Source organism: Limanda limanda, chromosome 13, assembly GCF_963576545.1.
Source record: "Limanda limanda chromosome 13, fLimLim1.1, whole genome shotgun sequence".
In the NCBI taxonomy this organism is placed as follows: Eukaryota; Metazoa; Chordata; class Actinopteri; order Pleuronectiformes; family Pleuronectidae; genus Limanda; species Limanda limanda.
In genome coordinates, this window is record NC_083648.1 from 15727580 (window position 1) to 15750376 (window position 22797).

The 22797-nt window shown below is 41.9% G+C and overlaps 2 protein-coding genes across 2 annotated transcripts; one reads left to right on the forward strand and one right to left on the reverse strand.

Annotated features, from left to right (window-relative positions):
* The first annotated feature begins 5398 nt into the window (after nt 1-5398).
* Nucleotides 5399-14179, forward strand: LOC133018402 (alpha/beta hydrolase domain-containing protein 17A-like). The gene is made up of 6 exons (XM_061084764.1): nt 5399-5561; nt 6291-6376; nt 7804-8288; nt 8516-8710; nt 9302-9481; nt 10332-14179. Exons 3-6 carry the CDS (start codon nt 7807-7809, stop codon nt 10555-10557), a joined length of 1083 nt encoding a protein of 360 aa, XP_060940747.1. The 5' UTR covers nt 5399-5561; nt 6291-6376; nt 7804-7806; the 3' UTR covers nt 10558-14179.
* Nucleotides 14180-15654: 1475 nt separating this feature from the next.
* Nucleotides 15655-22332, reverse strand: LOC133017517 (GRAM domain-containing protein 2B-like). Its single transcript, XM_061083623.1, has 12 exons — nt 22310-22332; nt 20791-20925; nt 20619-20673; nt 19883-19946; nt 19497-19600; nt 19227-19316; nt 18035-18106; nt 17871-17936; nt 17684-17780; nt 17425-17475; nt 17211-17310; nt 15655-15769 (listed from the first exon to the last, which is right to left on the reverse strand). The coding sequence occupies exons 1-12, from the start codon at nt 22330-22332 to the stop codon at nt 15655-15657; spliced, it is 972 nt and encodes a 323-aa protein (XP_060939606.1).
* Between the last annotated feature and the right edge of the window lie 465 nt (nt 22333-22797).

A 22797-nucleotide genomic window follows, 5' to 3' on the forward strand; every position in this document is an offset into this window, starting at 1 on the left:
ACACACACACACACACACACACACACACACACACACACAAAACTGTGCATACCTGCACCATAAACATTCACACACTTCACATATGTCCTGTGTTCAATTATCTACTTGATCTCTGGATGCAGAATTATTGGAGGTGCTACAGTTGACAGAACGATACGCTGCAAAGTGAACACACGTGTCAGCATGTTTGAGCATGTGCAGAGACCACACAATTTTCACAGGGATGGAAAAAAAAAGAGAGACTGCACTTCAGGGGAGAAATCAGTGAAGCCAGAGAGTCATAAAACCAAAAATCCATGGCTACTGTGAAGAATAATGGGGTTATTTTCACGTTAAAACAAACTACGTGGCATTAATACATGCTATTTGTGGCTGAGACAGCAACCGAATCAACATGGTGCCACCACCTTCGCCTTCTCAACATCATTTATACAGTTTATGGCCCCATAAACAATTTACTGCAGGGTCCGCAATAGGTGAGGCTTCTCAGTTTGGGTGGTACTGATCACGCTGGTTCTTTTTTTTGTCAAACATCTGGAAGGGTTTGTCCCAAAGGCCCAGTCAAGCTCCCGAAAGCTTCCCACATCAACCCAAGGAATGGCTTGCATCGGGGCGTTTATTTTAAATACCTGTCTTGGGATAAGAGCTTCTTTCTGACAAGTAAAGAAAGTATGACTGCGTGACTCCTGACCCTCTGGCCCCCTTAATCCTGCAGAAGGACTCCCCAAGGTCCAGGCTCGTGAGGACCCCACTAGAGTAGGTCATCCAGCAGATGCCTGCCCTGCTAGGTTCTTCTGATCTTTTTGCCCTCGGGTCTCTGGACTCCAACACCCCCTTTTAAGTGTTGATTTTGATTTAAAGACTCAGACTTCACCTACAGATAAACGCGGCACTCTGTGGGAAACTGGAACCTTGAAGTCACTGTAAATGGCTGCTTTTGTGGAAAATAAGCATTCCTTTGAATCTTTTGACTCTATAGTAGACTTGAGGTTTATTTTATGATGAGATTACGAAAGAATTCTGTCTTGTTCTTCAACTTCCTGGGCATACAGGGGTGGTTTGGCGAAGTTAATTAAAGTTAATCTAAACACTATAGGAGTGTATGGGGTGTAGCCTACTGTATAAGCAGAGCGGTGTTTGGTTTAGTTTCTTAGACTCAGCAAAATCATGGATATCTACAGTGAGTATGGGTTAAAAAAATATCTTCCATTGTCTTCTGCTTATCTGGGTTTGAATCGCAGAGTTGGCCAAGTGGGTTATCCCAGACATCCCTCTCCCTGGCTACACTTTCCAGTACTTTCTGGTGGGTCCTGAGGCATTCCCAGCCCAGCAAGTTCTGGGTCTACCCCAGGGTCTCCTCCTCGTTGGGCATATCCGGTACTTCTCCAATGGGAGGCGCCCAGGAGGCATCCGGACTAGATGTTCGAACCACCTCAACTGTTCCCTTTCGACGTAAAAGAGCAGGGGTTCTAAATTACTAGCCTCTAAAATCAATACATACTCCTTTTGGTATTTGCAAAACAATATCCTGGGTATTGAAATCAGATTGGTTGAAAATAAACAAGTCATCCGCATTATCTGATGCAAATTAGAAAATAGAAAAAACGGCAGGTTTAGTGTCAGCTTGGAACCGGAACCGTTTGAGTCATAATGCCGGTCTCTGTGTGACAGAGGTAAAGCGAGGCAATTTGTCGCCGATTGCTTGACTATTCTCTTGAGCGAAAGGAAGGAGTTAGCTGCTGGGTAACATCTCTCTCCTTCCAACATCTTCTGTCTGTTTCATCCCACTCTGGTAAACACACACAAAGACACGCACGCAGCATCTATAACTGTCGTTCTTACACATTGCTAGAAACGTGGTCCTTAGCAACCCCAACACACTAATCTGCTGTTGATTTACTCTCTTTGTGGGTCGGCTGTATTATGCTGCAATCTGGTTTAATTTTTTTTTTCTGTTTCGTGCTTGAGATGCTCTGCTTGTGGCTTAGCATGTGTGATTGAATACAGTCCTATAAGATCAATAGAGCTCATTAAGTGTCCCTGTGGGCAGTTGTCTCACCCTGAGGCCCTCTCTCAGATTGCTTTTACCTGCAGCCGGCTCTGCCTTATTGCTTCAACTGCTTCCAACTTTGTTAGCAGCATAATTCATTTTATAATTGAATCACTCAAGCCTGGGCTTTGCATGCTATTTCCCCCACTGAATGTAGATTGAAGTACCCATTTGGTTCCCTTCAGTATGAGCTGTGGGTGTTTTGGTGTTGAAAGGGTTTTTGGTGTAGCTGTATGTTTGGGGTGGGCGGGCAGTACACTGCCTTCCAAGAGGGAGGCCGAGGGAAACAGTGGCTGCACCTGTTGTTCCCTGCGGTTGCTGCGTGGCGGGGTTAGCACCTGCTCGCACGGCTGCTGTGTGGCTGTCTGTGTGGGCAGCCGGGATAACAGGGAGACCATTCACACCCGCTCAGACTGCTGTCTGCAGCCCCTCTCCCTCCACACTCACTCACTCTGCACTTTCTGCTCCATCATTTCTCTTTCTGTCGTTTACATCCTCTGCTTATCCTCCTTTAGCACATATCACATTACCCTCTGCCATCCTTTGATCCTTCACATGCCTTTGTGTTGTGTATGTTTCTGACTCTCCCTCGCCTCCATATATTTTTTATTTTTTTTATTTTTTTGTATGTGTCCCCATCAACCATTTCTTCTCGACTCACACAGAAACCCAAACATAAACAGCAGCAGCTGGGAGCTGTTATAGTCCTTGTGTGGAACTCGATAGCTTTTAGTGTGAAGGATGAAGTTGTAAACAATAAATTACCCATAACTACTAAATCACCTGAGTAAGAGCTGGGATGGCAGTAAGTGAACATTTCACTTGAGCCATGGTGCTCTCTGTTGTCGGCCAATTTAGGAGACAAGTTACTGTAAAGATTTGGACAAAAGGTAGGCCCATATATTTTAGAACATTAATTTGAGTAATCTGTACTTTTCTAAATTCAGTCGATACATATTTCTTGTTCTTTTGGACTTTTGTTTACCTCTGTGCATACATCATGCCATCCCTGTCACTATGTGAGTGAGTGATGACATAATCAATTGTATTTATGACTTCCACATCCTCACATCTGACCTTTCCTCTGGTTAACAGGACATGTTGAGCAAACATTTCATGACATGAAATAAATTCCCACGGGAGCAATAAAATAAAGGATTTGAGAGCGATCAGACTCATTTACACCACACTAATGATCCAGGTCGTGATCTAAATCCAGATTCACTCTCAGGCTTTGTGCTCCTCCTTACAAATGCAGTGTGATAATGTGCAAGTAATTTTTCCTCTTTTTATGCTGAGGCATCCTTTCAAAGCTGCATCGGGAACAAACACAGTGAGACCCTCACGCAACACGTGAAAAGCAGAACCACAATATGCAGCGAGGTGCAACAAAGATGTGCCCGTGATGCGGGAATAAAACATGAAACTTGCATCAGACACAAAGAGCAGTTCAGACGATGCCCAGAACAGAGCCACACTGCTGGCTGACCCGGAGGAGGGAATGCAGCATCGCGTTTGCTGGTGGTGGCAGTAATAAAAATAAAAAAAAATTGCGCACATGCTGTATACCTGTCCATCCCCTCCACCACCACCCACCCCCCTCACATAGATCCGTCTCTCAATCTCACCGTTTGGCACACTCACCGCACCAGATGGCCAGGTATGGGGAGGCAGGTGCCAGTCGCCAACTCGCCCTCTCCGGTCGCCTGTCTTCGTCTCTGTGGAGGAAAGCGGGTCGATGGATCCCTCGGGTGTCCGGAGCCTCTCTGAAGCAGCAGCTCCTCAGCCGCACCTCACCTGTCTCCTCCCGGTCCCTGCCGCGCGGCGCCGGAGCATCACTGGTTTACCGTGCGCGTCCAAAAACGCCCAGTCAACTACCACACGTTTTTGTGTGTGTGTGTGTTTTTTTGTATTGTATGTGCGTGTGCTGAGAGGGAAAAGTCCGTGGGTGAGATGTATAGAGAGGGAGCTATCGGGTGATGCTGTGATCCAGATTGCGTTTTCTCCTCCCCGGCAGCCTTGTTTATAGGAGCCTCACACACACACACACACACACTCACCACACAAAAATCCCCAGATCCTGCAGCTCAGTTGCGGACTGAATGAAGTCTTCTGCCAGAGGAGCCTCTCATCTGTCTGCACTTGGTCAAGCTACGGCTGGGAAATCAAGAGTCAGCAAAATGTAATCCCCCTTTTTTGAATTTACAGTGGCGAGGTGAAATGTCCAAGGCAGAGCAGGCATAGTGACAGCAGGGGCCCATAACTCACAGCCAGCCCTGAAACACAGTCCTGCAGTGGATCAGTGATGAATGGAGCTCCCCCACCTCCTCTCTCTCTCTCTCTCTCTCTCTCTCTCTCTCTCTCTCTCTCTCTCTCTCTCTCTCTCTCTCTCTCTCTCTCTCTCTCTCTCTCTCTCTCTCTCTCTCTCTCTCTCACACACACACACACACACTTTTAAACCATAAAACATTACTGAAATACGTGTTTAATGATGTTCAGGAAAGTAATAGAGACTGAAACTTGAAGCATCATTGACGATATTCCCCTTTTACATTACAGTTGTCTACAGTTGAGTTGGCAAAACACTTAAATTTGTTACAAAATACATTTTAAGATAAAAAAAAAGCACACATTCTTTTTCAGTAAACGATCAGATTTTGATACCAAATTCGTCTTTTTTTGTTAATGCTATTACATTTTCAATATAGTTTACAGTGTTTAATAATACAACATCAAATGTAATTTATGTTGAGTACATTCACTCTTGATACAAATACATTTTCACCGGTAGTACCTCTGCACATTACTATTTCGAAAATTAAACATTGCGATATTAACATTTGTTGATATTTTTAATCAACTGGATTTTGTTCAACTACTGATTCCGGGTTCTAAACATTTAGACTGGAGTGGACATTAACCACAAACACCTTGTTTATATTATTTATAGTTATTTTAATTATTTTGTTTTGCTTTGCATTCCTTCTCTACACACACATGCACATATATCTATACATATGTGTATATAAATTTGAACTTCTACGATGACAAATGCTTTTAATGTGTATAAATATCAGTGTAAATTTGTGTACGTTTAACGGTGGTGAATTGTCCCCATTTTCACCATCAGAGCAATAAATGACGTAACCTGAAAAATGTGCAGACTTAACATTGTTTTTTTTTTTCAAATTTAAAACAGAACACTATAGCTTTACCTCGTGTTTTTCTTTGTCAAATATCAATAGATATATTCAAATGTGATGAAAATAAAATCTCCTCTGGCACAATTTTGAAAAAGAAGACGTGCTCACGTCACTTCCGGCCGGGGTCTGACTGTAGTAGAAAAAATAATCTGGTTGCCATGAATTCGGGTTAGCTAGCCACCGACAGCTGTCAGCTCACACGTGTAAAAACATCCATGTCAAGACACAAGAAGGATCTTCCGAGTGTTGCGCTGCCTCTGTTGACGCATAGAGCAACACCAGCCCGCCGGCCCACCTACCGTCCATCGGTAAGTAGCTAGCTTTGAGGCTAACGTGCTAGCGAGCTAGCCGCCGCCGCCGCTAGCTGGTCGCCCCGCTAACGATAAGAAGATGATATCTGAATCTTCGCTGTCATGCACCTGCACGATGGCCAAAGCATTTCACCCGCATCGACACGTCCATCAGCCACATCACCGGTTGTCCGTGTGTTGTGGCCGTGCTGATATCAACATTGTGTGTCCAACATGTCTGGCCAACAGCCGAGGTTAATATCGATGTTAACCATGTAGCCACATTAGCCCATCAATCGCTTTCTGGGTTGAGGGGGTGTTGTAATTAGTCACCAGTGTCCATGATCACATCAGGCCATCTGAATCCATTTAAATCCGCCGTGACATTGTATTAGGTTCAGTACACGGATGATGTGTATAACTACTATCAAGACACACGCTATTCGCCTATAGGATATACATGGATGACAATAACAACCCTTTGATAGTGTTCGTGTTGTGTATAATCTTTGAATCAATGTGCATAGCCTGCAATGTAGTTTTTCTTTGTCCCAGATGCTATATGTTAAAAATCAAGAACCACAGCATGTTCCTCTTAATATATCATCTGTCACTTCATATCAACTTTCCAAAGCTCTTAGAAGAACAACATTAAAAGACCAGACCAGCCAAGTGGTGATACCTAAGTGATTGTTACTTTGTCGTGTTTTTTTCATTTTGATTCACAATCTTTTCTCCTTTATCAAGATCCACCTGGCTCAGTGACTCCACCTGCAGACCTAGGCACCATTGTGTGCCAGCTCATTTCGAGACCCGGGGATTTCTGAATCCAGGTACGTTCGTTTTCCACTAGGAAACTGCTTTAAGGGGTTAGGGCGTGCTAAGTAAAACTGTTTTTCTCTGACCTTCTCCTCTGATAAATTACTGCAAAAATGTACTTCAGGTTTGATTGATCTGTTAGTCAACTGATGAGTTACACCCACAGATCCTCATGCATTTCATCTATTTTAGCTGGTTTGGCCGTAGTCTAGTGCTACATCCAGAGTATCTGTAAGTGAGTGAAATAGATCAATTATATTATAGAGTATATGATTGGTTGGCTGAGTGCTGCATGACTGCCTGAGAATGTCCCCATAGGTTGTTGATCTTTCTAAATAATTTGGCCCTAACAGTTTATATTATCTGACTCCTTTTGTGAGGTTTTGGACAAAGTTTAACCACTTAGACAATAATGCCCTGCAGCGAGAGGCACCAATTCCTCTGCATACTTACTCAGACGTGGGTTGTGCATTGTACTACAGACAAAAAAAAGATGCTTTCAGACATTCACTGCAACCCTGAACTTATATATTACTTACCCTGAAGTATTGTATGTGTGAAAGCAAATGTCCGAACTAGATACACCAGACATTTATCAGACTGCACACTGCCAGCTCCAAACTACAGAGTCTGTGTAGCATACGACTGAGCTGATGTGTCAACAAGGTGCAAACATATAAGGGCGAAAAATTTCCAACACTATGCAAAATGTATCACTTTTTAGAATATAGGACAAGATGGTGAATTTCCCTTCTATACGTTTGAAAGTCTTGCGCAAAATTATGTCATTTAATACAATATAATGACTTTGTCAAGTTTCAATTCCACAACAGTTCTCATCTATGTCCTCATTGACAAAACACAGTCCAGCAAATACTTGGTTTTAATCTTTGCTATAGCCACAGTTTTGTTCTAGTTTTTAAGTACACCACTTTTGCTATATTAACACCTGGCATCATCACTACTCTGCTGGCTCAGTTTTTAGTATGAAAACTATACAACCAACCGCAAATACACCAAATGCTTCCTGTTAACCCAGATACGAGCATGGCCAGTTTATGCAAACGGTCATGTGATATGATTTTTCAGATGTGTTTGTATGCATCAATATTACTGCTATTTAGATAAAAGGCTTGTCTGGACAGAGACAAACACATTATATCGTAGATGTAACCCTAGTATTGTTAAATGTAGTTATAGACGGATGTTTAAAGATTTGCCTAATTCTGTAAATATGTGGCATTTTTTTGCGTGATATCTGCCACTGTACATTTTCTCTAAGGATTAAAAGCCTAATTTTATATTTCCTTATTAAATAGTAATTCCTTGGACTGGACTTGGAAAACACAGTGGGAAACCTGCTGTTTAAATAATGGTGAAGTCCTGTTCTTACTCAGTTATTCTGCCGCCTAATTACTGCGTTTCTCTTTTTTTTTACCAGAAGATGAACGGTTTGTCCATACGAGAGCTATGCTGCCTGTTCTGCTGCCCCCCCTGCCCCAGTCGCATTGCAGCCAAACTGGCTTTCCTCCCTCCAGAGCCCACCTATGCCCTTCTCCCTGACCCAGATCCAGTTTCTGGGACTGGAACTGGGTCCAGCTCAGGGGCTGCTCCGCCATCTCTTGGAGCCCCAGGACTACGTTCACGGGTGGGCACTGGTAGTGGAGGTGACAGAGGAGGAGGAGGAGGTGGTGATGGTGGAGGAGCAGCACCAGCAGCAGCAGCAGCAGGAGGAGCAGCAGCAGCAGGAGGTGGTAGCGCCGTCCCCGGTAGTGGGGTCGAAGGCAAGTGGAAGTTGCATCTCACTGAGAGAGCAGAGTTCCAGTATACGCAAAGAGAGCTGGATGTGACAGATGTATTCCTGACCAGGTCCAGTCGAGGGAACAGGGTTGGATGCATGTACATTCGCTGTGCCCCCAACGCCAGGTGAGAGACACGCCCCTGAACACACTGAGACTAATTCTGCTTCCACACAAATCACAGTGACTGGGATTTGCTTGTGTCTTAAACAGGTCTACAGACATGTTGTTATCAATTATACTGTTAAATCCCATGATGCCCATTAGCTGAGGCTTTTTCAGTTCACCAGTGTTGTTGCTCAACCTCCGCCTGCTTCCCTCCTCTGTCTTTCCCCGTCCTTCTTTGTCTCTCAGGTTTACAGTGCTGTTTTCCCACGGTAACGCAGTAGACCTGGGGCAGATGAGCAGCTTCTATATCGGCTTAGGCACGCGCATCAACTGCAACATCTTCTCCTATGATTACTCAGGCTACGGTGTTAGCACTGGCAAGCCGTCTGAGAAGAACCTCTATGCTGACATTGATGCTGCCTGGCACGCCCTCCGCTCCCGGTAAGCTGGCAGAAACTCTCAGTTTTCACTTTCCATCCAACAAGCACGCTAGAATATATATTTAAGGGTAACGGAAAATCTTTAAGTGCCCAGTTTGTTTTAAAGATTCGATGGATAGGCCAAAAATGCCAAATTAGCAATAAAATCACAGTTGAATAACTAATTTTCCGTCTTGTCTGCCTGCATTGTATCATGGACAAAGAGCTGATAGTGTTGCATTATATATTTGAGATTAAGATGACAATTGTTTAAAAATTAAATGTAAGCCACATGTCAGCTTTGCTGTGAAATCAGATTTTACTTAATCAGACTGCAAAAGATTTAGTCAACCTTTTCTAATCCTACCAGCAAAAGAATGTGTTGACTGTTAAACATAATCTCTTTTATCTAAAGTCCATTAAAATGTACTTTATAACCTTTCGGTGTGCACTGACTGAATTTGCTTAAGATGCTCTCTTTTTAATCTTTGTATTTAATTATTATAATGAAAACTCAGGTTTTTGTTCCCAGTTGTTGGACTGACAGACTTACTACTGATAAATATGAATCTGTGTGTGTAAATGTTTGTGTGTCTGTTTGTGTGTGCCTCAGGTATGGCATCAGCCCTGAGAATATAATCCTGTACGGACAGAGCATCGGCACAGTGCCCACGGTGGACCTGGCCTCACGCTTCGAGTGTGCTGCCGTGGTCCTGCACTCTCCTCTCACGTCTGGGATGAGAGTGGCTTTCCCCGACACTAAGAAAACCTACTGCTTTGATGCTTTCCCCAAGTAAGTTCCTTTGTGCTGTCAATGGTATTAAGGAAATTAAGCTATTTACAGGAAACTCAAATGGTGAAAATTCAATGTGGTATAATCAGCTTCTCTGCTGGTGCCCAATTTGATCCAATGTCACAATATTATATTCATGAATACACAGCAGCTGCTAGAATTCTGAATGTTGTCGGAAGTGTTTCAGTGCCACGCATCTGGCTCTCTTTCCACTTTCTCTCTTTGTTTACAAGAATTATTTTGGATCTCTGTTAGTTGTTACCATGGCAACAGCTACCCTTCCCGGGGTTTTGCTGCAAATGTGGTGAAATGCCTCGATTTGTCAGGTGTTACATTCACTGGATAAATCAAAACATAACTTCCCATCTCAGTGTAAACAGATTATCTGTGAAATATCAGAAACCTTTAATTAGACTTTGGGGGGGCGGGTCTACTTATGAAGATCTCCTTATTAATCAAAATAAGTTGTAAATGAAGTATTAGCTGCAAGTTAAACAATTTTAACATAATCATAAGGCCACATTGAAATATGCCAATTCTGATGTGTTACATACAAAACTGACAGACAAGTAAGTTTACAGTTTTTCACTGTTTTGAGTTGTATGCATATTACTCTATCAATATGTATCTCAAGACGCATTGATGACGTATTAGGGAGCGTTCAGATCTGTGCTTAACGCTTGTGATTTTGTCATTAAGTGATTATTAATAGACAGGTGTTAGGTCTAATGTCACTTTAATGTATCTCCCTGAACTCCACACTGTCATCATGTGTTATTGTTGTTTGAAAATGGAACCTCATGCCTGATTTCTGCATTAACGACCTCCATTGTTTGAATTCCTCCACCAGCATTGAGAAAGTGTCCAAGATCCCGTCTCCAGTGCTCATCATCCACGGTACAGAGGACGAGGTCATCGACTTCTCTCATGGCCTCGCCCTGTTCGAGCGCTGCCCCAAGGCGGTGGAGCCCCTCTGGGTGGAGGGAGCCGGTCACAACGACATTGAGCTTTACAGTCAGTACCTGGAGAGGCTACGGCGCTTCATCAACCAGGACCTCGCTGCACAGCATGCCTGAGAAATGAACATCCGCCTCTCTGCGTTTGTGTGAATGAGACTTTGTGTGTGTGTGTGTGTGTGTGTGTGCGAGTGTGAGAAAGAGGACGTCATCGTGTAGACCTAAAAAAGATGTGTGATTTTTGCCACATCTGTGTGTCTTTGAAGCAGCACACCTTAAGGTTATATTTCAACAAAACCTATCTTCTTTTTCCTGTATTAAAGGTGAGGGCGTTTTTATTTAATTTAATTTTGTTTTTAATCTATCATTAGCTGTATCTATCTGAACAGTTGCAGTGTCGAGGACATGCTAGAACTGAGATTAAACAGCTTTTTAACATGGGGGGGGGACAATGGATTGCAGCTTTAAAAAGAGGCTACCCGTGAATAAAGAAGGAAGAACAATGTGCATTGTCCAAAAAGGCTCACAGATGTTCATGTTTAAGTGTGACATGTTAGTGAATGTGTGAATCGTGGGACGCGTGTGTTGAGTGTTTGTTCATATCTCCATGGACCTGTGACACCTGACAAATGCGAGTGTGAGAGGGGCCAAGCTGAAAGAAGTGGACATCCTGAAAACTTGGACAGCTCCAGGTGGAGGAGACTTATCAATATTAAGTGTTCTATTTCCTTTTTTTTATTTGCAAACGTAAGAATGAAGAATACCTCCAAAGCTCGACTAGTTCTCGCTCCAGTGGACAAACACGGGTCGAGCAGGTGCCCCCGCCCCCTCCTCCTCTGTTAATGGACATTCATGTGACTGCCAGGGCATTTCCCAAGTTGCTATCCAGCTCACACTAACCTCCTTTTGTGTGGTTTGAGGGTCCATCCTTCCCTTTGGTGTCGGTCGTGGGGGATACACAGGGATTTGGAATACTGTCGTAGCTCGTTCGGCTGTTGGGCGTCTCTCATACTTGTCTCTCCCTTGCTTCTGACTCTTTGAGAAGATTGCAGAACTGTTCTGTAGCTAGAGTCACTGTCAACAGAAATGCAGCGGTAACTTAAAGTGAATTATTTGGATTTCCCTGTGTTGCTTTTTCCCCATTTCCACCTAATCGTGAATATGAAATGATGGTGTGGTTGAAATGGAAACTGATCGGTGAGGACATCTACGGCTATGTGGATGTTTCTCAGCCGTTAGTGCAACATTTATAGAAGTGAAGGCTAACCCAGTAATTTTCATGTCACATTAAATCAGTTTGCTCTTTCAGTGTTTACTGATGTATGATGTTTGAAGTCTGGGCAGACTCAGCTGACTCACTAACAGCAGGTGTACGTCAGATTTAAAGGTGAATGTTGACATTTAGGGAAGTTCGCTTATTTGCTGGTTTGTTAAAGGTTGGATGAGAAGATTTATACGACCGTGCACACAACCTGCCATAAAACCACAGAGGTGCTGGTGTTTGTTACCTGTGGACACTACCAGGCTTTGTTTTCCCCTTGTTGGTCGTCTTAATGCTAAGCTAACCTGAATATTGGCAAGCTGTAATTTCATATTTACTGTTAGAGATGTTCTGATACCAGTTTTTCCTCCCTGATATAGATTCTGATATCTGGACTTTGCATATCGGCCGATACTAAGTGCAGATCAGACACCATCTAATTTCAAAAGAAATGACTCGTATATCATATTTTAACAGCTATATTCATAACTCTGGAGAGTTATGAGGGATTGCTATCATTGTTGAAATGCCTATAGCTGCAGTTGTCGTTGGCAACATCGGGGCCACCCTTTGCATACGGTACATACCGCCATTTTATTTGCTTATGGTGGGAAATCACTTCTGTTTTGAAGCGGTAAAGAAGAAGTGATTTCCAGGAATCATTGATCGAAGACATAGATTGTGTACTCGCAGATACCTGACCCGGCAGTATGGGAGGCATTTCCGATTCTGGTACCGGAACATCTCTTTTTACTTTACTAAGTTGTATCTATCTTCTCATCTAACCCTCTACAGTAAATGAGCTTATTTCCTAAATGTTGAGCTATTCCTTTCTGTTTGAAGTGTGGTTGTCGGGGACGACGGTGAGAACAGACTTGTTTGGCGCTTGATGTTCCGGCTGTATTTGGAGGCCTTTAAGGTATAACGAGACAAGGTCGCTGCTCACTTCAGAATAATAACACTTCATCCATATCACACTGATTAACTCGCAGTCTTACAGCAGACGTTGTTTTCCCGAGTCTCGTTCCAGTAGCATTCATCACCAGAGTTCAACAGCCTCCTGTTCCCATTCGCCCCCTGAGCACATTTTCTTCTAGCGTGTTTGTCTTGATGTAATTAATCCCAACGTGTTTGTCGTAGTGTAGGGCCATGATCTGTCATGTCTCAGAACCATGCTTGTTGATGTTATGACTAACAATGTGATTCAGATCGGGTGCCAGGATGGGACATCATGCCTACTACAGCTCTGTTTTAACCTCTGTGGCCCTAAATGTAGGAGCTCTCTTATGGATGGCAGCAGGCTTCAAGTCTGACACAAGCCATATTTGAGCCTCTCACTGTTGGTGTGGTGCAGGTTCCACCACACACTCACACAAACCTTTGCACATTGACACACAAAAATACACACACACACATCTACACACACATTCAAACACTACACGCATAAACACGTACTGTAATATACAGTATATTTACACATTTATATATATCAGATCAAGCATGGCAAAAGCAGGTCTTAAGTTCAGCACTATTGTAAAAAGCATCTAAAGTGTAATAAGGGTATAAAATGTAAGTTTGTGTGTCTTCATTATTATTGACTGTCTTCTACAGGCCGGCGTTAAGGATACTAGCATCCCGTTTGAATAAGTCCAAACAGGCCTCGTGTTTTGGCCTGAAAAAGAACAAGAATTGGTTTTATAGTCGCAGGGCAGCACCGTGTTCTAGATCTACACGAGGTCGCTGTACAGGAGACCCATCATTTTCAGTGACAGTAGCTGTGTCTTGTCAAAGGGAACATGTACTGAACTCGCACTAATCTGATTACTCCATTTTGGGAGTACAAGTGGGTCTTAGTGAGTGGTGGGTAAGGTTACCGAAACGCCACTCGCCTGCTGTCATCATTTCGAACAGGGAACCTCACCATTCTCATCCTGTGCTTCGTGTCTCTGAAATGTAAATAATGGAAATCTGTTACCATCTTGAACCAGGGATCTGAGCTGTCTGAAGAATTAGAGAGACTTATCGCTTTTCTCTGAAAAAATAGAAGTAGGTCTCAGTTGTTTTTAGTTTTGAATTCTGGACAGGTCGTATTATCAGGGAAACCACTGGATCCACTTTTCATTCATGGGGCTTGGTTCAAAGAAACGGGGTGGAAAAACCGACCATGTTACAGATGCACCACTATGGTTGACGTACATTGTATCCTCTGGCCCTGAATGTTAATTGATGGGGGGGTTGGGGTGTGAAGCAGTGAAAAACTGTATGCATGTTTATTGTGTTTTGCCGAGCAAATGAAAGGGTGGGATGTTATCTTTGTTGTGTATTCTGTGTGAGGGGAAAGCTGAACTCATAGCATATGAACATTGAAGCGCTTTAAAAAAACAAGAACACAGGACGTTTATTTGAATTTTTTAAAATTGCTGATACTAACTGATGTATTGTTATGAGTTTTGTGCTAGAGTTTGAGCGGGGCGGGTGGGCGATAGGGGGGGTAGACCATAATAGTGGGCTGTTTATATGGTTACTGTACTTACCTATTCTATTCTTTGTATTATGATTTGTAATTTTATGTTGCTTTTTTGAACTAAGAATATGATGTAATGAAATTAATTCATGGGACTGAATCTTGACCTTTTTATGGACAACAAAATAATAAAAAAAATCACTTATGTACAAAAATATGAAGTGTTGATTTTAAAAACTGTACAAGATCATATTGTCAAGAAGATTTTATGGACAATGAAAAGTTTGTATGACATGACCGCACTGACACTGGGTTATTGATAATACATTCAATCACACAATGTCTTTCCATTGGATGATGTAATGCAGGCACTGCGACTGGCTCATACAGTCTTAATGATTTGTTTTTTAAATCTGGAAAAAGTAAATTTTATATATTATCACAGATGACATAAAATCAATGCTTTCATCAAATATACAGAATAAGGACTAAATAGCAAGTATTTATTTACATGAATGATATGCCATTAGGTCTGTAGTAAAACTTTTACAACGTAAATAACATTATTTCTTGAGCTTGAAACTCTTCGAAGTGCAAATGAAATCGTCATTGTATCTTCCATTAAAACCGATCAGGTTTTAATGGAAGTGACTGCCCTCTGCTGGTTGATTGCTGTCATTAACAGTCATTCCAAACACCAGCCTGCAGTTGTTAAATTACACAGTGAGAAAATTCTAAATATGTAATGAAGTTAAAATCAACCGAACAACAAAAGTGCTTTGTTTTTTTCCTCTTGATGAGCGTCTGTTTGTAGGTTGTGTTGATCCGAGAACTCGATGGTCAAATTGCAGCAAGCTGAGCTCAGCTGTTCACCGGCCGGGAATCAAACATGACGAGTCTTTATGGGTTCAGAGCAGGCCAGCCCTGCCTCTGTTTTAGATCGGAATCAGTGCACGTCTAACAAATTCTCTCTGCATAATGTGGTGTAAGTATAGGAGTTTAAATATCTACAGTAAGGCAAGCAATATGTGCAATAACAGTACGTTTATGGACAAGATGTGGTTTTGTCAGTGTTAAGATGCTTTGGGGAGTGTGTCTAGACAGGGCTCAGGGTGGGATCTGAACCCAGTGGCACATTGCATGGTTTCCTGGAAGAATCAATCCTCTGCCCCAGGCTACGTCTCCTGGTACCTGCACAGTAAGAAGAGGCGGAGGAAATGCTCAGTTCCAGAACACTACAAAATAGAAATAAAAATCCCTTATGTAATTGTGTTTGGTTGGGATGAATCTGCAGAAAAATATCACATACTGTACAGTTCTAAGAGCCGGATCGTCTTTAGTGGGTGTGACTGCAGGAATGTAATCGGTTGTCTTTCGTTTACTGTGCTGCGACTAATGGTTTTAAAACCGGTTTAAGTCATCTCACTTTTCTTCCGCCTGACCGATCCCCAGCTGACTTCCTTCTCTCTCTTCTTCATGTTTGTGTGGCTACTCACTCTCTGTGGTGCAGAGACAGCTCAGTCAGGACCCCCAAAGAGTTCAGCTGCTCCTCCAGCGCTAACATCTTCAGCGACATGTAGCCAGACGCCAGCAGCAGCAGCACAATTCTACAAACACACACATACAGAATAATAATAATAATGTCCTGAATGAGTTTTTGGCCAGCAGGAATCAAAACAGGCAGTCCGAGACGGGTACATACTGTTCATTCCCAACAATAAGATACCAGCAGATTCTATCTGTATGCCGAAAAAACTTATGATCACTGACTTTGACCACATCTCAGAGATTATTTGTTTCCATGAGAGCTTCCAGACAATCCGGAAAGTCAACATACCATAATGGGCAGGTCTGTGGTTCATATACTTTAAAAAAATTCCATTGATTTAATGCAGTGTGCTGTCACCTTGGGATTAACTCTTTTGAGCCTCCCACTCTGTCCTTATAGAATTTACTTTGTAATAGATCCCGAGACCTGGCCACAGATGCTGAGGTGATTGTCGTCATAACGTCCGACCTCAAGTGCTTGGTTTTTTTGGTTTTCTTTTTAAAGATCAGTGTTTACATTCCTGTGGGACCTTCTTTCATCAGTTAAGAGCCTTAACACAGGAGTGCTGTAGATTTTATCAGATTCTTTACGTCAAAAGTACAAAAATAGCCCGACAACTTGTAAAGCAGAAAAGTATCCCATTAAGCTGCCAAATTACTATACTGTACTATTACTATAATCAACTATACAAATAAAGATATTATTGTAACTCATTTAGTTAGTCATTTAATACTTTACGTACAAACTACAGCTTTAATGAATTACTCATGGTTAGTAATTCTGTAGTAATATAGTAATAGTACAGTATAGTAATTTAGCAGTTTAATGGGATACTTTTCTGCACTTTTGACATAAATACTTATTATGAGTAATTCATTAAAGCTGCAGTTTGTACCTAAAGTCTTAAATGACTAAGTAAAATTAGTTAAAATAATAACTTTATTTGTATAGTTGATTATACTGTTCTAACCTCTTCTGACAGATTGTTCCAAAGTGCAGGGGGATTTGACAAGTCTAGTTAGTTAAATGTACCAGAGCAAAATGAAAAAATATAAAGCAAAGAACAAATTAAAACGATCAATCTCCGTCTGGTAAGAAGCTTCTTATCCTTTTCAAATCTCTTGAAGACATCTCTGGTATATTATTTTTATTTCTTTACTTTTCATTTAGTTCTGATTATACCACTTTTAATAATTTTATAATGTTTTATTTCATGTTGTTTTGACTCTATTCCTCATTTTTATTTTTGTACTCGTGCTCTAACGCTGTGTGATCCTGGAATCGCTTTAATTAGTTCCTATTGTTTGCCTTCAATTTTTTTCAATTTAAGTTGTAAAGCACAGCATGTGGTGCTGTATACAAAAACTCCATTATTACTTTTATTATAGGGTAATACAAGGTGAAGATAGTGACACCTTAATTACAGAACTTGCATCAATATGCATTAGTTACATAAAACCACAGGGGATGGAGTTCCACCTGTGAGACATAATACTCACAACATAAAGTAGACGTAGAAGAAAACGCTGAGATTCCTCATTTCTCTGAGGAAGACCAATGACGCCGCCGTCTCAACACCACTCCACATCCACGATGCAGCTGCTCCACAGAAAAAAATCATCAACGCATTATTCTATAACGACTCTTAACTCCATGACTCGTGGGTTTAAGTTGATTAGCTATTACACAATTTGTGTGAGGGTCTACACACACCTCTGTTGTTTTTTGGGCTTCTGTGAGGAGTGGATCTGCATCTTGTCGCACCTGTAAAACAAACGTGGTTGTGTGACGTTCAGTGTTTTGACATATTTCAACTCAGCAGTAAAGTTCTCAATATCGTTATTTTGAATAGAAAAGTGCAATGAACTGAGGTCGTTACTTAAAAAAGAGAAACATAAGGAAAGGAAAACGTGAAGCAGCAAAGACTACTCAGCTCCGCACTTTGTTTCTGTCTCTTCCATCCTTCTCTCACCTTCACTTCCTAGCTCAGAAAAGTTGTCATAATCGATGCAGTTTTGTCGGCTCAGATCTCGATCCACGCTCTCGTCAAGACTGGAATAACTGGACCCCTGCAGACAAGGCGTAATGCAATCATGTTTGTTCCACTTTAACAGGAACCATGACCATTTTTGAAAGGTGGACGAGCAACAAAAACCTACCACATCGTGATCGTCTGGATTTTCTATAGAGGAGAGTTGAGGGCTGCTGTTTTGACTCTCTCTCTGCTTCAGACAAACACAGAATCACAATTGGGGAACATGACCTATGTTTGAGGAAAGCCTGCGTTTCCCTGCATGCAGATTTAGGGGAGCGGCTACATTACCTGTGCATATGAGCAGAGGCTTTCCAGGAGTGTGAGGCACAATTCACGGTTCCTCAAAGACACAAATGTGTGCTGAGAGAGAAAACGAGAGGAAATACTTGGGATGAAAGACCTGGAATGAAAACTAGATCAATGTACGCTCAGTGTTTGAAGTGCTGACACGTTGCTGCAGGAATTTGAAGAAAATGTTCCAATCTATTCCATCCTGTTCCCATCTTTCCTTTTATTGACTGGTAGGTTACAATACAACTAAAAGATGGATTTGAATGAAGCTGAATGAACTGTTATTTTTATTAATCAGGGTTAGAAACGACTATTCATATAACAAGGACATACATACTTCCATGTGAGAATTTAGAGTCTAAATGAGCCATTGTGTAAATATGAACAAAATTAAGCAAAGCACATACAAAACACGACAGAACAAAAATAATAATAATGCAATAGAAATGTGAAAAGCGAAAATAAAAAGCGCCCATATGTCTGATTCTTCCAAACCATTTTTTAAATCCCACTTATGATCTATTTGGAGTTCTGCGGGTGAGGAGTTCAAGAACAGAGAAGGACGTCTGATTCAAGGAGGCTTTACGATTATTATTCCCCGGAGATACACGCTGTGCTACAGAGGCAGAAAAAACCCAAGAGGTTTTTCAATGTCACTGAGCAGCTCCACAGCCTGATGATGTGGCCATTCTACTTTAATAGACGCAAATTCCCTATTTATTGGATCGCCAACCAAAATATTAACTGCTCAATAATAGTGCTCATCGACGGAGCCTTTTCCATCCATCTCCCACTGGAGCCCTGTCCCCAGACACACCAGAGAGCCTGCACTGAACTGTGGACCTTCCAAACATATGTTAATGTACAGCTCTTCAGGACTGCTGTTACTGTGTGACTATGATGTGTATTCTACATTTCAATGTGAGATTATGATGTTTAATTTAACTTTTTGTAGACATTTGCTCTATTTTGCTTTGTCTTTTAAAACCAATTTAAAGTTTAAATTGATTGTATTATTATTATATTATTATCAATTTTTTTACTTTACATTAGTGCAGTGGAAACCGTTTTTTTCTTTTTACTGTAGATAGCTCAAAATCCTTTGTGTGTTGAGGTCTGTACACCATGTTGTTTGGCCTGTACACAGTGCTCTGCATTGAAAAGGGGAAGAAAAATAGTGCAGTCTGACCTTCTCTCCATCAGCGGTTTGGATGGACAGCATGCCCAAAGCTGCGTTCTGTTTCTTCACCTCGCTGACACTGGACGTAGGAATCACCACCTGCAATGTGTTGAGGAGAAACAAATACACAACCAAGATAGAGCTTGTTATTTTGATCTGCGTCAACTTCATAAGGCCAGAGATGTGGTGCTGAATCCGATAAGAACCACTGCTGCTTGTGATGGAGTGAATTTACTTCATCAGTGTGGATTGGACGTCACTCTCTTTATTGAACTTTACCTTGGTGTCTTTGAGCAGCACGGATGAGTAAAAACACACGTAGTTCTTGGAAAGAAAGAGTTTTCCGTGATACAGCACCTCCTTCTGCAAGGCACAGGTGAACACTGCAACACACACACACACACACACACACACACACACACACACACACACACACACACACACACACACACACACACACACACACACACACACACACACACACACACAGGACGAACATACAATGATTGTCATGGTCGCTACAGATTATTCGACAACCCCACTAGCCACTGTATGAGGCAGTTATTAAGGACGTCCGGTTGGGGGGGAAAGGACACAGTGTGATGTCATTTCCTAAATCAATATAAAGAAATGAGTAACAGACTCTGGACCTCAGCTCAACTTACCGTGTGTCAGGTTCTCCCCCTCGGGAATATCTGGGAACAGCTTGTGGAAGCTTTTGTGGTGTTTCTGTAGGGGAAAAACAGGGGAGTATTAATGAATGAAAAAAAACACAACGAGAGCAGTGGCAGTGGAGCAAAAGCACAGCAGCGAGATGAGCAGGTAATGATGTAGTAAATGATCAGTGGAGCTGCAGGTCGACTGTCACTGTTATTATCGTTATTATAAAAGCAATAACCTGCCTGTTTGGAACGAGCTGTTCTCTTGGCCTGTGTTAATCCTGTAGAGCCACTTCAGAACTATTATAAGGATATGGTATATGTTTTTCATGAAATGAAACTGAAATTGGATTATGTTTGTTGACGTGTCCTTTGGAGAAAACTTCAGACCCAAGTTAAAAAAAATGTCAAGACAAAAGCTCTGCCCTCAGGTCGATAGAAAAAATTGCAGCAACAGAATAAACACTGTTATTTTACATTGCAAACAAAATGCTAAAGAAGAAGTGATTTTATGAATGTGGTTGCTGCCGTGACGGAGATCAGCACGCGAGACTTTCGATGAATGAAAGATGAATGCTTTGCAAGATATGTATTCCACTTACAAACAGACTGATAGACAGATATAACAGACTTTTAAGGAATTAGTGGGTAGATATTGATTATAGTCACTTTAATTCTCTTTGTGGTGAAGAACTTGTGATGAAATTTGCAGGAAGGAGAATGATGAGAAAAAAACACTTACATGATTCAGAAATTCCTGTGAGCGCTCCTGGCTCTCCTCTGCTATGGTCTTATCCCTGATTACACATGGAGGTCAAATGCACAAATGAGATAAGGAAGTTATCTTGAGGTGTAAGTTAAACATTTTGAATCCATCTCCTTGTCCCCGAGCTGTGTGCAGTGTTGTAGTTCACTTGACGTACATGCTGGAGAGGAGGCTGTGATTAATCTCCTTGATCTCCAGTCGGGCCGCGTCCAGACTCCGGCTGTGTCTCGATTTCCTTCCGCTGCTTGTCCTCGCACCAAAGGGTCCACCTCCGTTCTGAGATCTGTCCTCAGAGATCCGGAGATAAGGGCCGACACTGATGATTAATTTCTTTGTTTTTTTTTTAAGCACACAAGTGAGGCAACCATAGAAAGGCATAGAGTATAGACATCATACACAAATAATTAAATGGAGTTCTCCCTGGTGGGAACCTCAGTTCACAAAGAAAAAAAACTCATTATCTTCACTTTCATCCTTTGCCTCAGGTGAAGGCTGACTGAACGCAGGTGATTCACAGACACAAGGAATTTGTGACACAGAGCAACCTCGTAAAAATCTTTCTCACGTGCAGCATCAACCACGCGCAGACCCTGATGTTGGCTGAAGAGTACACAAGCTAAATAATTGACTACACATTGGTTTGTAAATCCGATACTTCTATCATTTAGAAGAGTTTCTTTATAAGAAAGGAACATTTACAGTAGCTCATTAGCCCTGTGGTTAGTCTGCTGTCTCTGGGCAACAGCACAAATCTCCAGAGAATGCTTTCACTTTAGAAAACCGGTAAGCACAAACACTGCAGACGTAACAAGAATATACCAAACACCTGGTGTTTAAGGTGAGGTTTTGGATTATGGGTCGGCTTTGAAAGATGACAACAGATTTTTCTAAAGGATGTGACACTTAAATATGCATACTCACACAGAGCTGTCCAGTGAGAATTTCCTGCTTTTGAGACTCATGATGAAAAAGCAACAATTCCAACTAATTTACATGCACACACACTCACTCACATATCCTGATCCCCCCTCTCCGGTCAGATCTCTCAGGTTTTCAAGTGAGTGTGGGATTTTCAGCCATAATTTCCTGGAAGCGGCTCTGAAATAGCAAGTCACAGGTGAGAAAACGTAGGCGGTTGCAGCCCACTCATAGGATTGGCTGCTTGCTGTCTAGTCAGCCAATCAGCTGTGAGAGGCGGGAGGTTTTGCACCTTTACAGTCAAACTCAACCAGTCAGGTACAGGAAGTGTAAAAAGTGCACCGCTACACACGCACACACACACACACACACACACGTTTGTACACACTCATCTGTATTTTGCATTCCCTAGCCCCTTACCCTTACCTTTACCTAACCCATCCAAACTAAATGCTTAACCATTAACCTAGTTCTAACCTTAACTCTAAAGTCAAGTCTGAAAAAGTGAGGACCGGCCAAAATGTCCTCACTTTCAAAAAGTGTCCTCACTCTGTGGGGTCTATGTTTAAATTGCCCTCACAAAGGTATAAGTACATGAACACACAACCCCCCCACACACACACACACAAATAGTTTATTACGCTACTGTCTTACAGTAAGGTTTCAGTTCGTGTCACGGTTAAGCCTCTAGTTGTGATAGTAAAGGTTAGGGTTAAGGTCCTAAAGAGGTGTCAAAATCGAGTACTCACAGGTATTCAGAAACAGCGACCATGGGCTCGTGGCGTGAGAGTCACTCTCCTTCCATGCAACCTGCTCAGCCTGCACTGATAGACATCAACTAATGGCTGGTGGCCAACAGCACAGACGCACAACTCAACACAAAAGCTCAGCAAGAACTGGTTTACCAGAAGTGCCTCGTCATGGTTCCAGACTGTGAGAAAGAAAAGTTAAAAAAACCCTTAAGTGCATTCAAAGTTCACTTGTTACGTTGTGATGTCTATAAAAATAAAAGCATGTTTGGAAAATAATCTACATGTTAAAATGTAACTCATATAAAACAACAGTTAATGAATCTATTGGAAAATAAAATCTCCTTATTATGAAACACACTTATTTCTCACCATCCCTGTGTTTATGCACATGTGAATAGCAGCTCAGCCCAAAGTCATTAATGATGAAGATGTTTTTACTCATTTTGAGAAGTACGTCAGGTTTGATGTGTCCAGATGTGCGCTCT

Excerpts from the sequence above, each read along its gene's own strand:
- LOC133018402 (XM_061084764.1), top strand. The coding sequence starts at position 7,807 with ATGAACGGTTTGTCCATACGAGAGCTATGCTGCCTGTTCTGCTGCCCC. Across the intron at positions 8,289-8,515 it reads CGCTGTGCCCCCAACGCCAG|GTTTACAGTGCTGTTTTCCC; the intron begins GTGAGAGACACG and ends TTTGTCTCTCAG. Across the intron at positions 8,711-9,301 it reads TGGCACGCCCTCCGCTCCCG|GTATGGCATCAGCCCTGAGA; the intron begins GTAAGCTGGCAG and ends TGTGTGCCTCAG.
- LOC133017517 (XM_061083623.1), bottom strand. The coding sequence starts at position 22,332 with ATGGTCGCTGTTTCTGAATACCT. Across the intron at positions 19,947-20,618 it reads CACAGGAATTTCTGAATCAT|AAACACCACAAAAGCTTCCA; the intron begins GTAAGTGTTTTT and ends TTTCCCCTACAG. Across the intron at positions 15,770-17,210 it reads TTCTACGTCTACTTTATGTT|AATTGTGCTGCTGCTGCTGG; the intron begins GTGAGTATTATG and ends GTGTGTTTGTAG.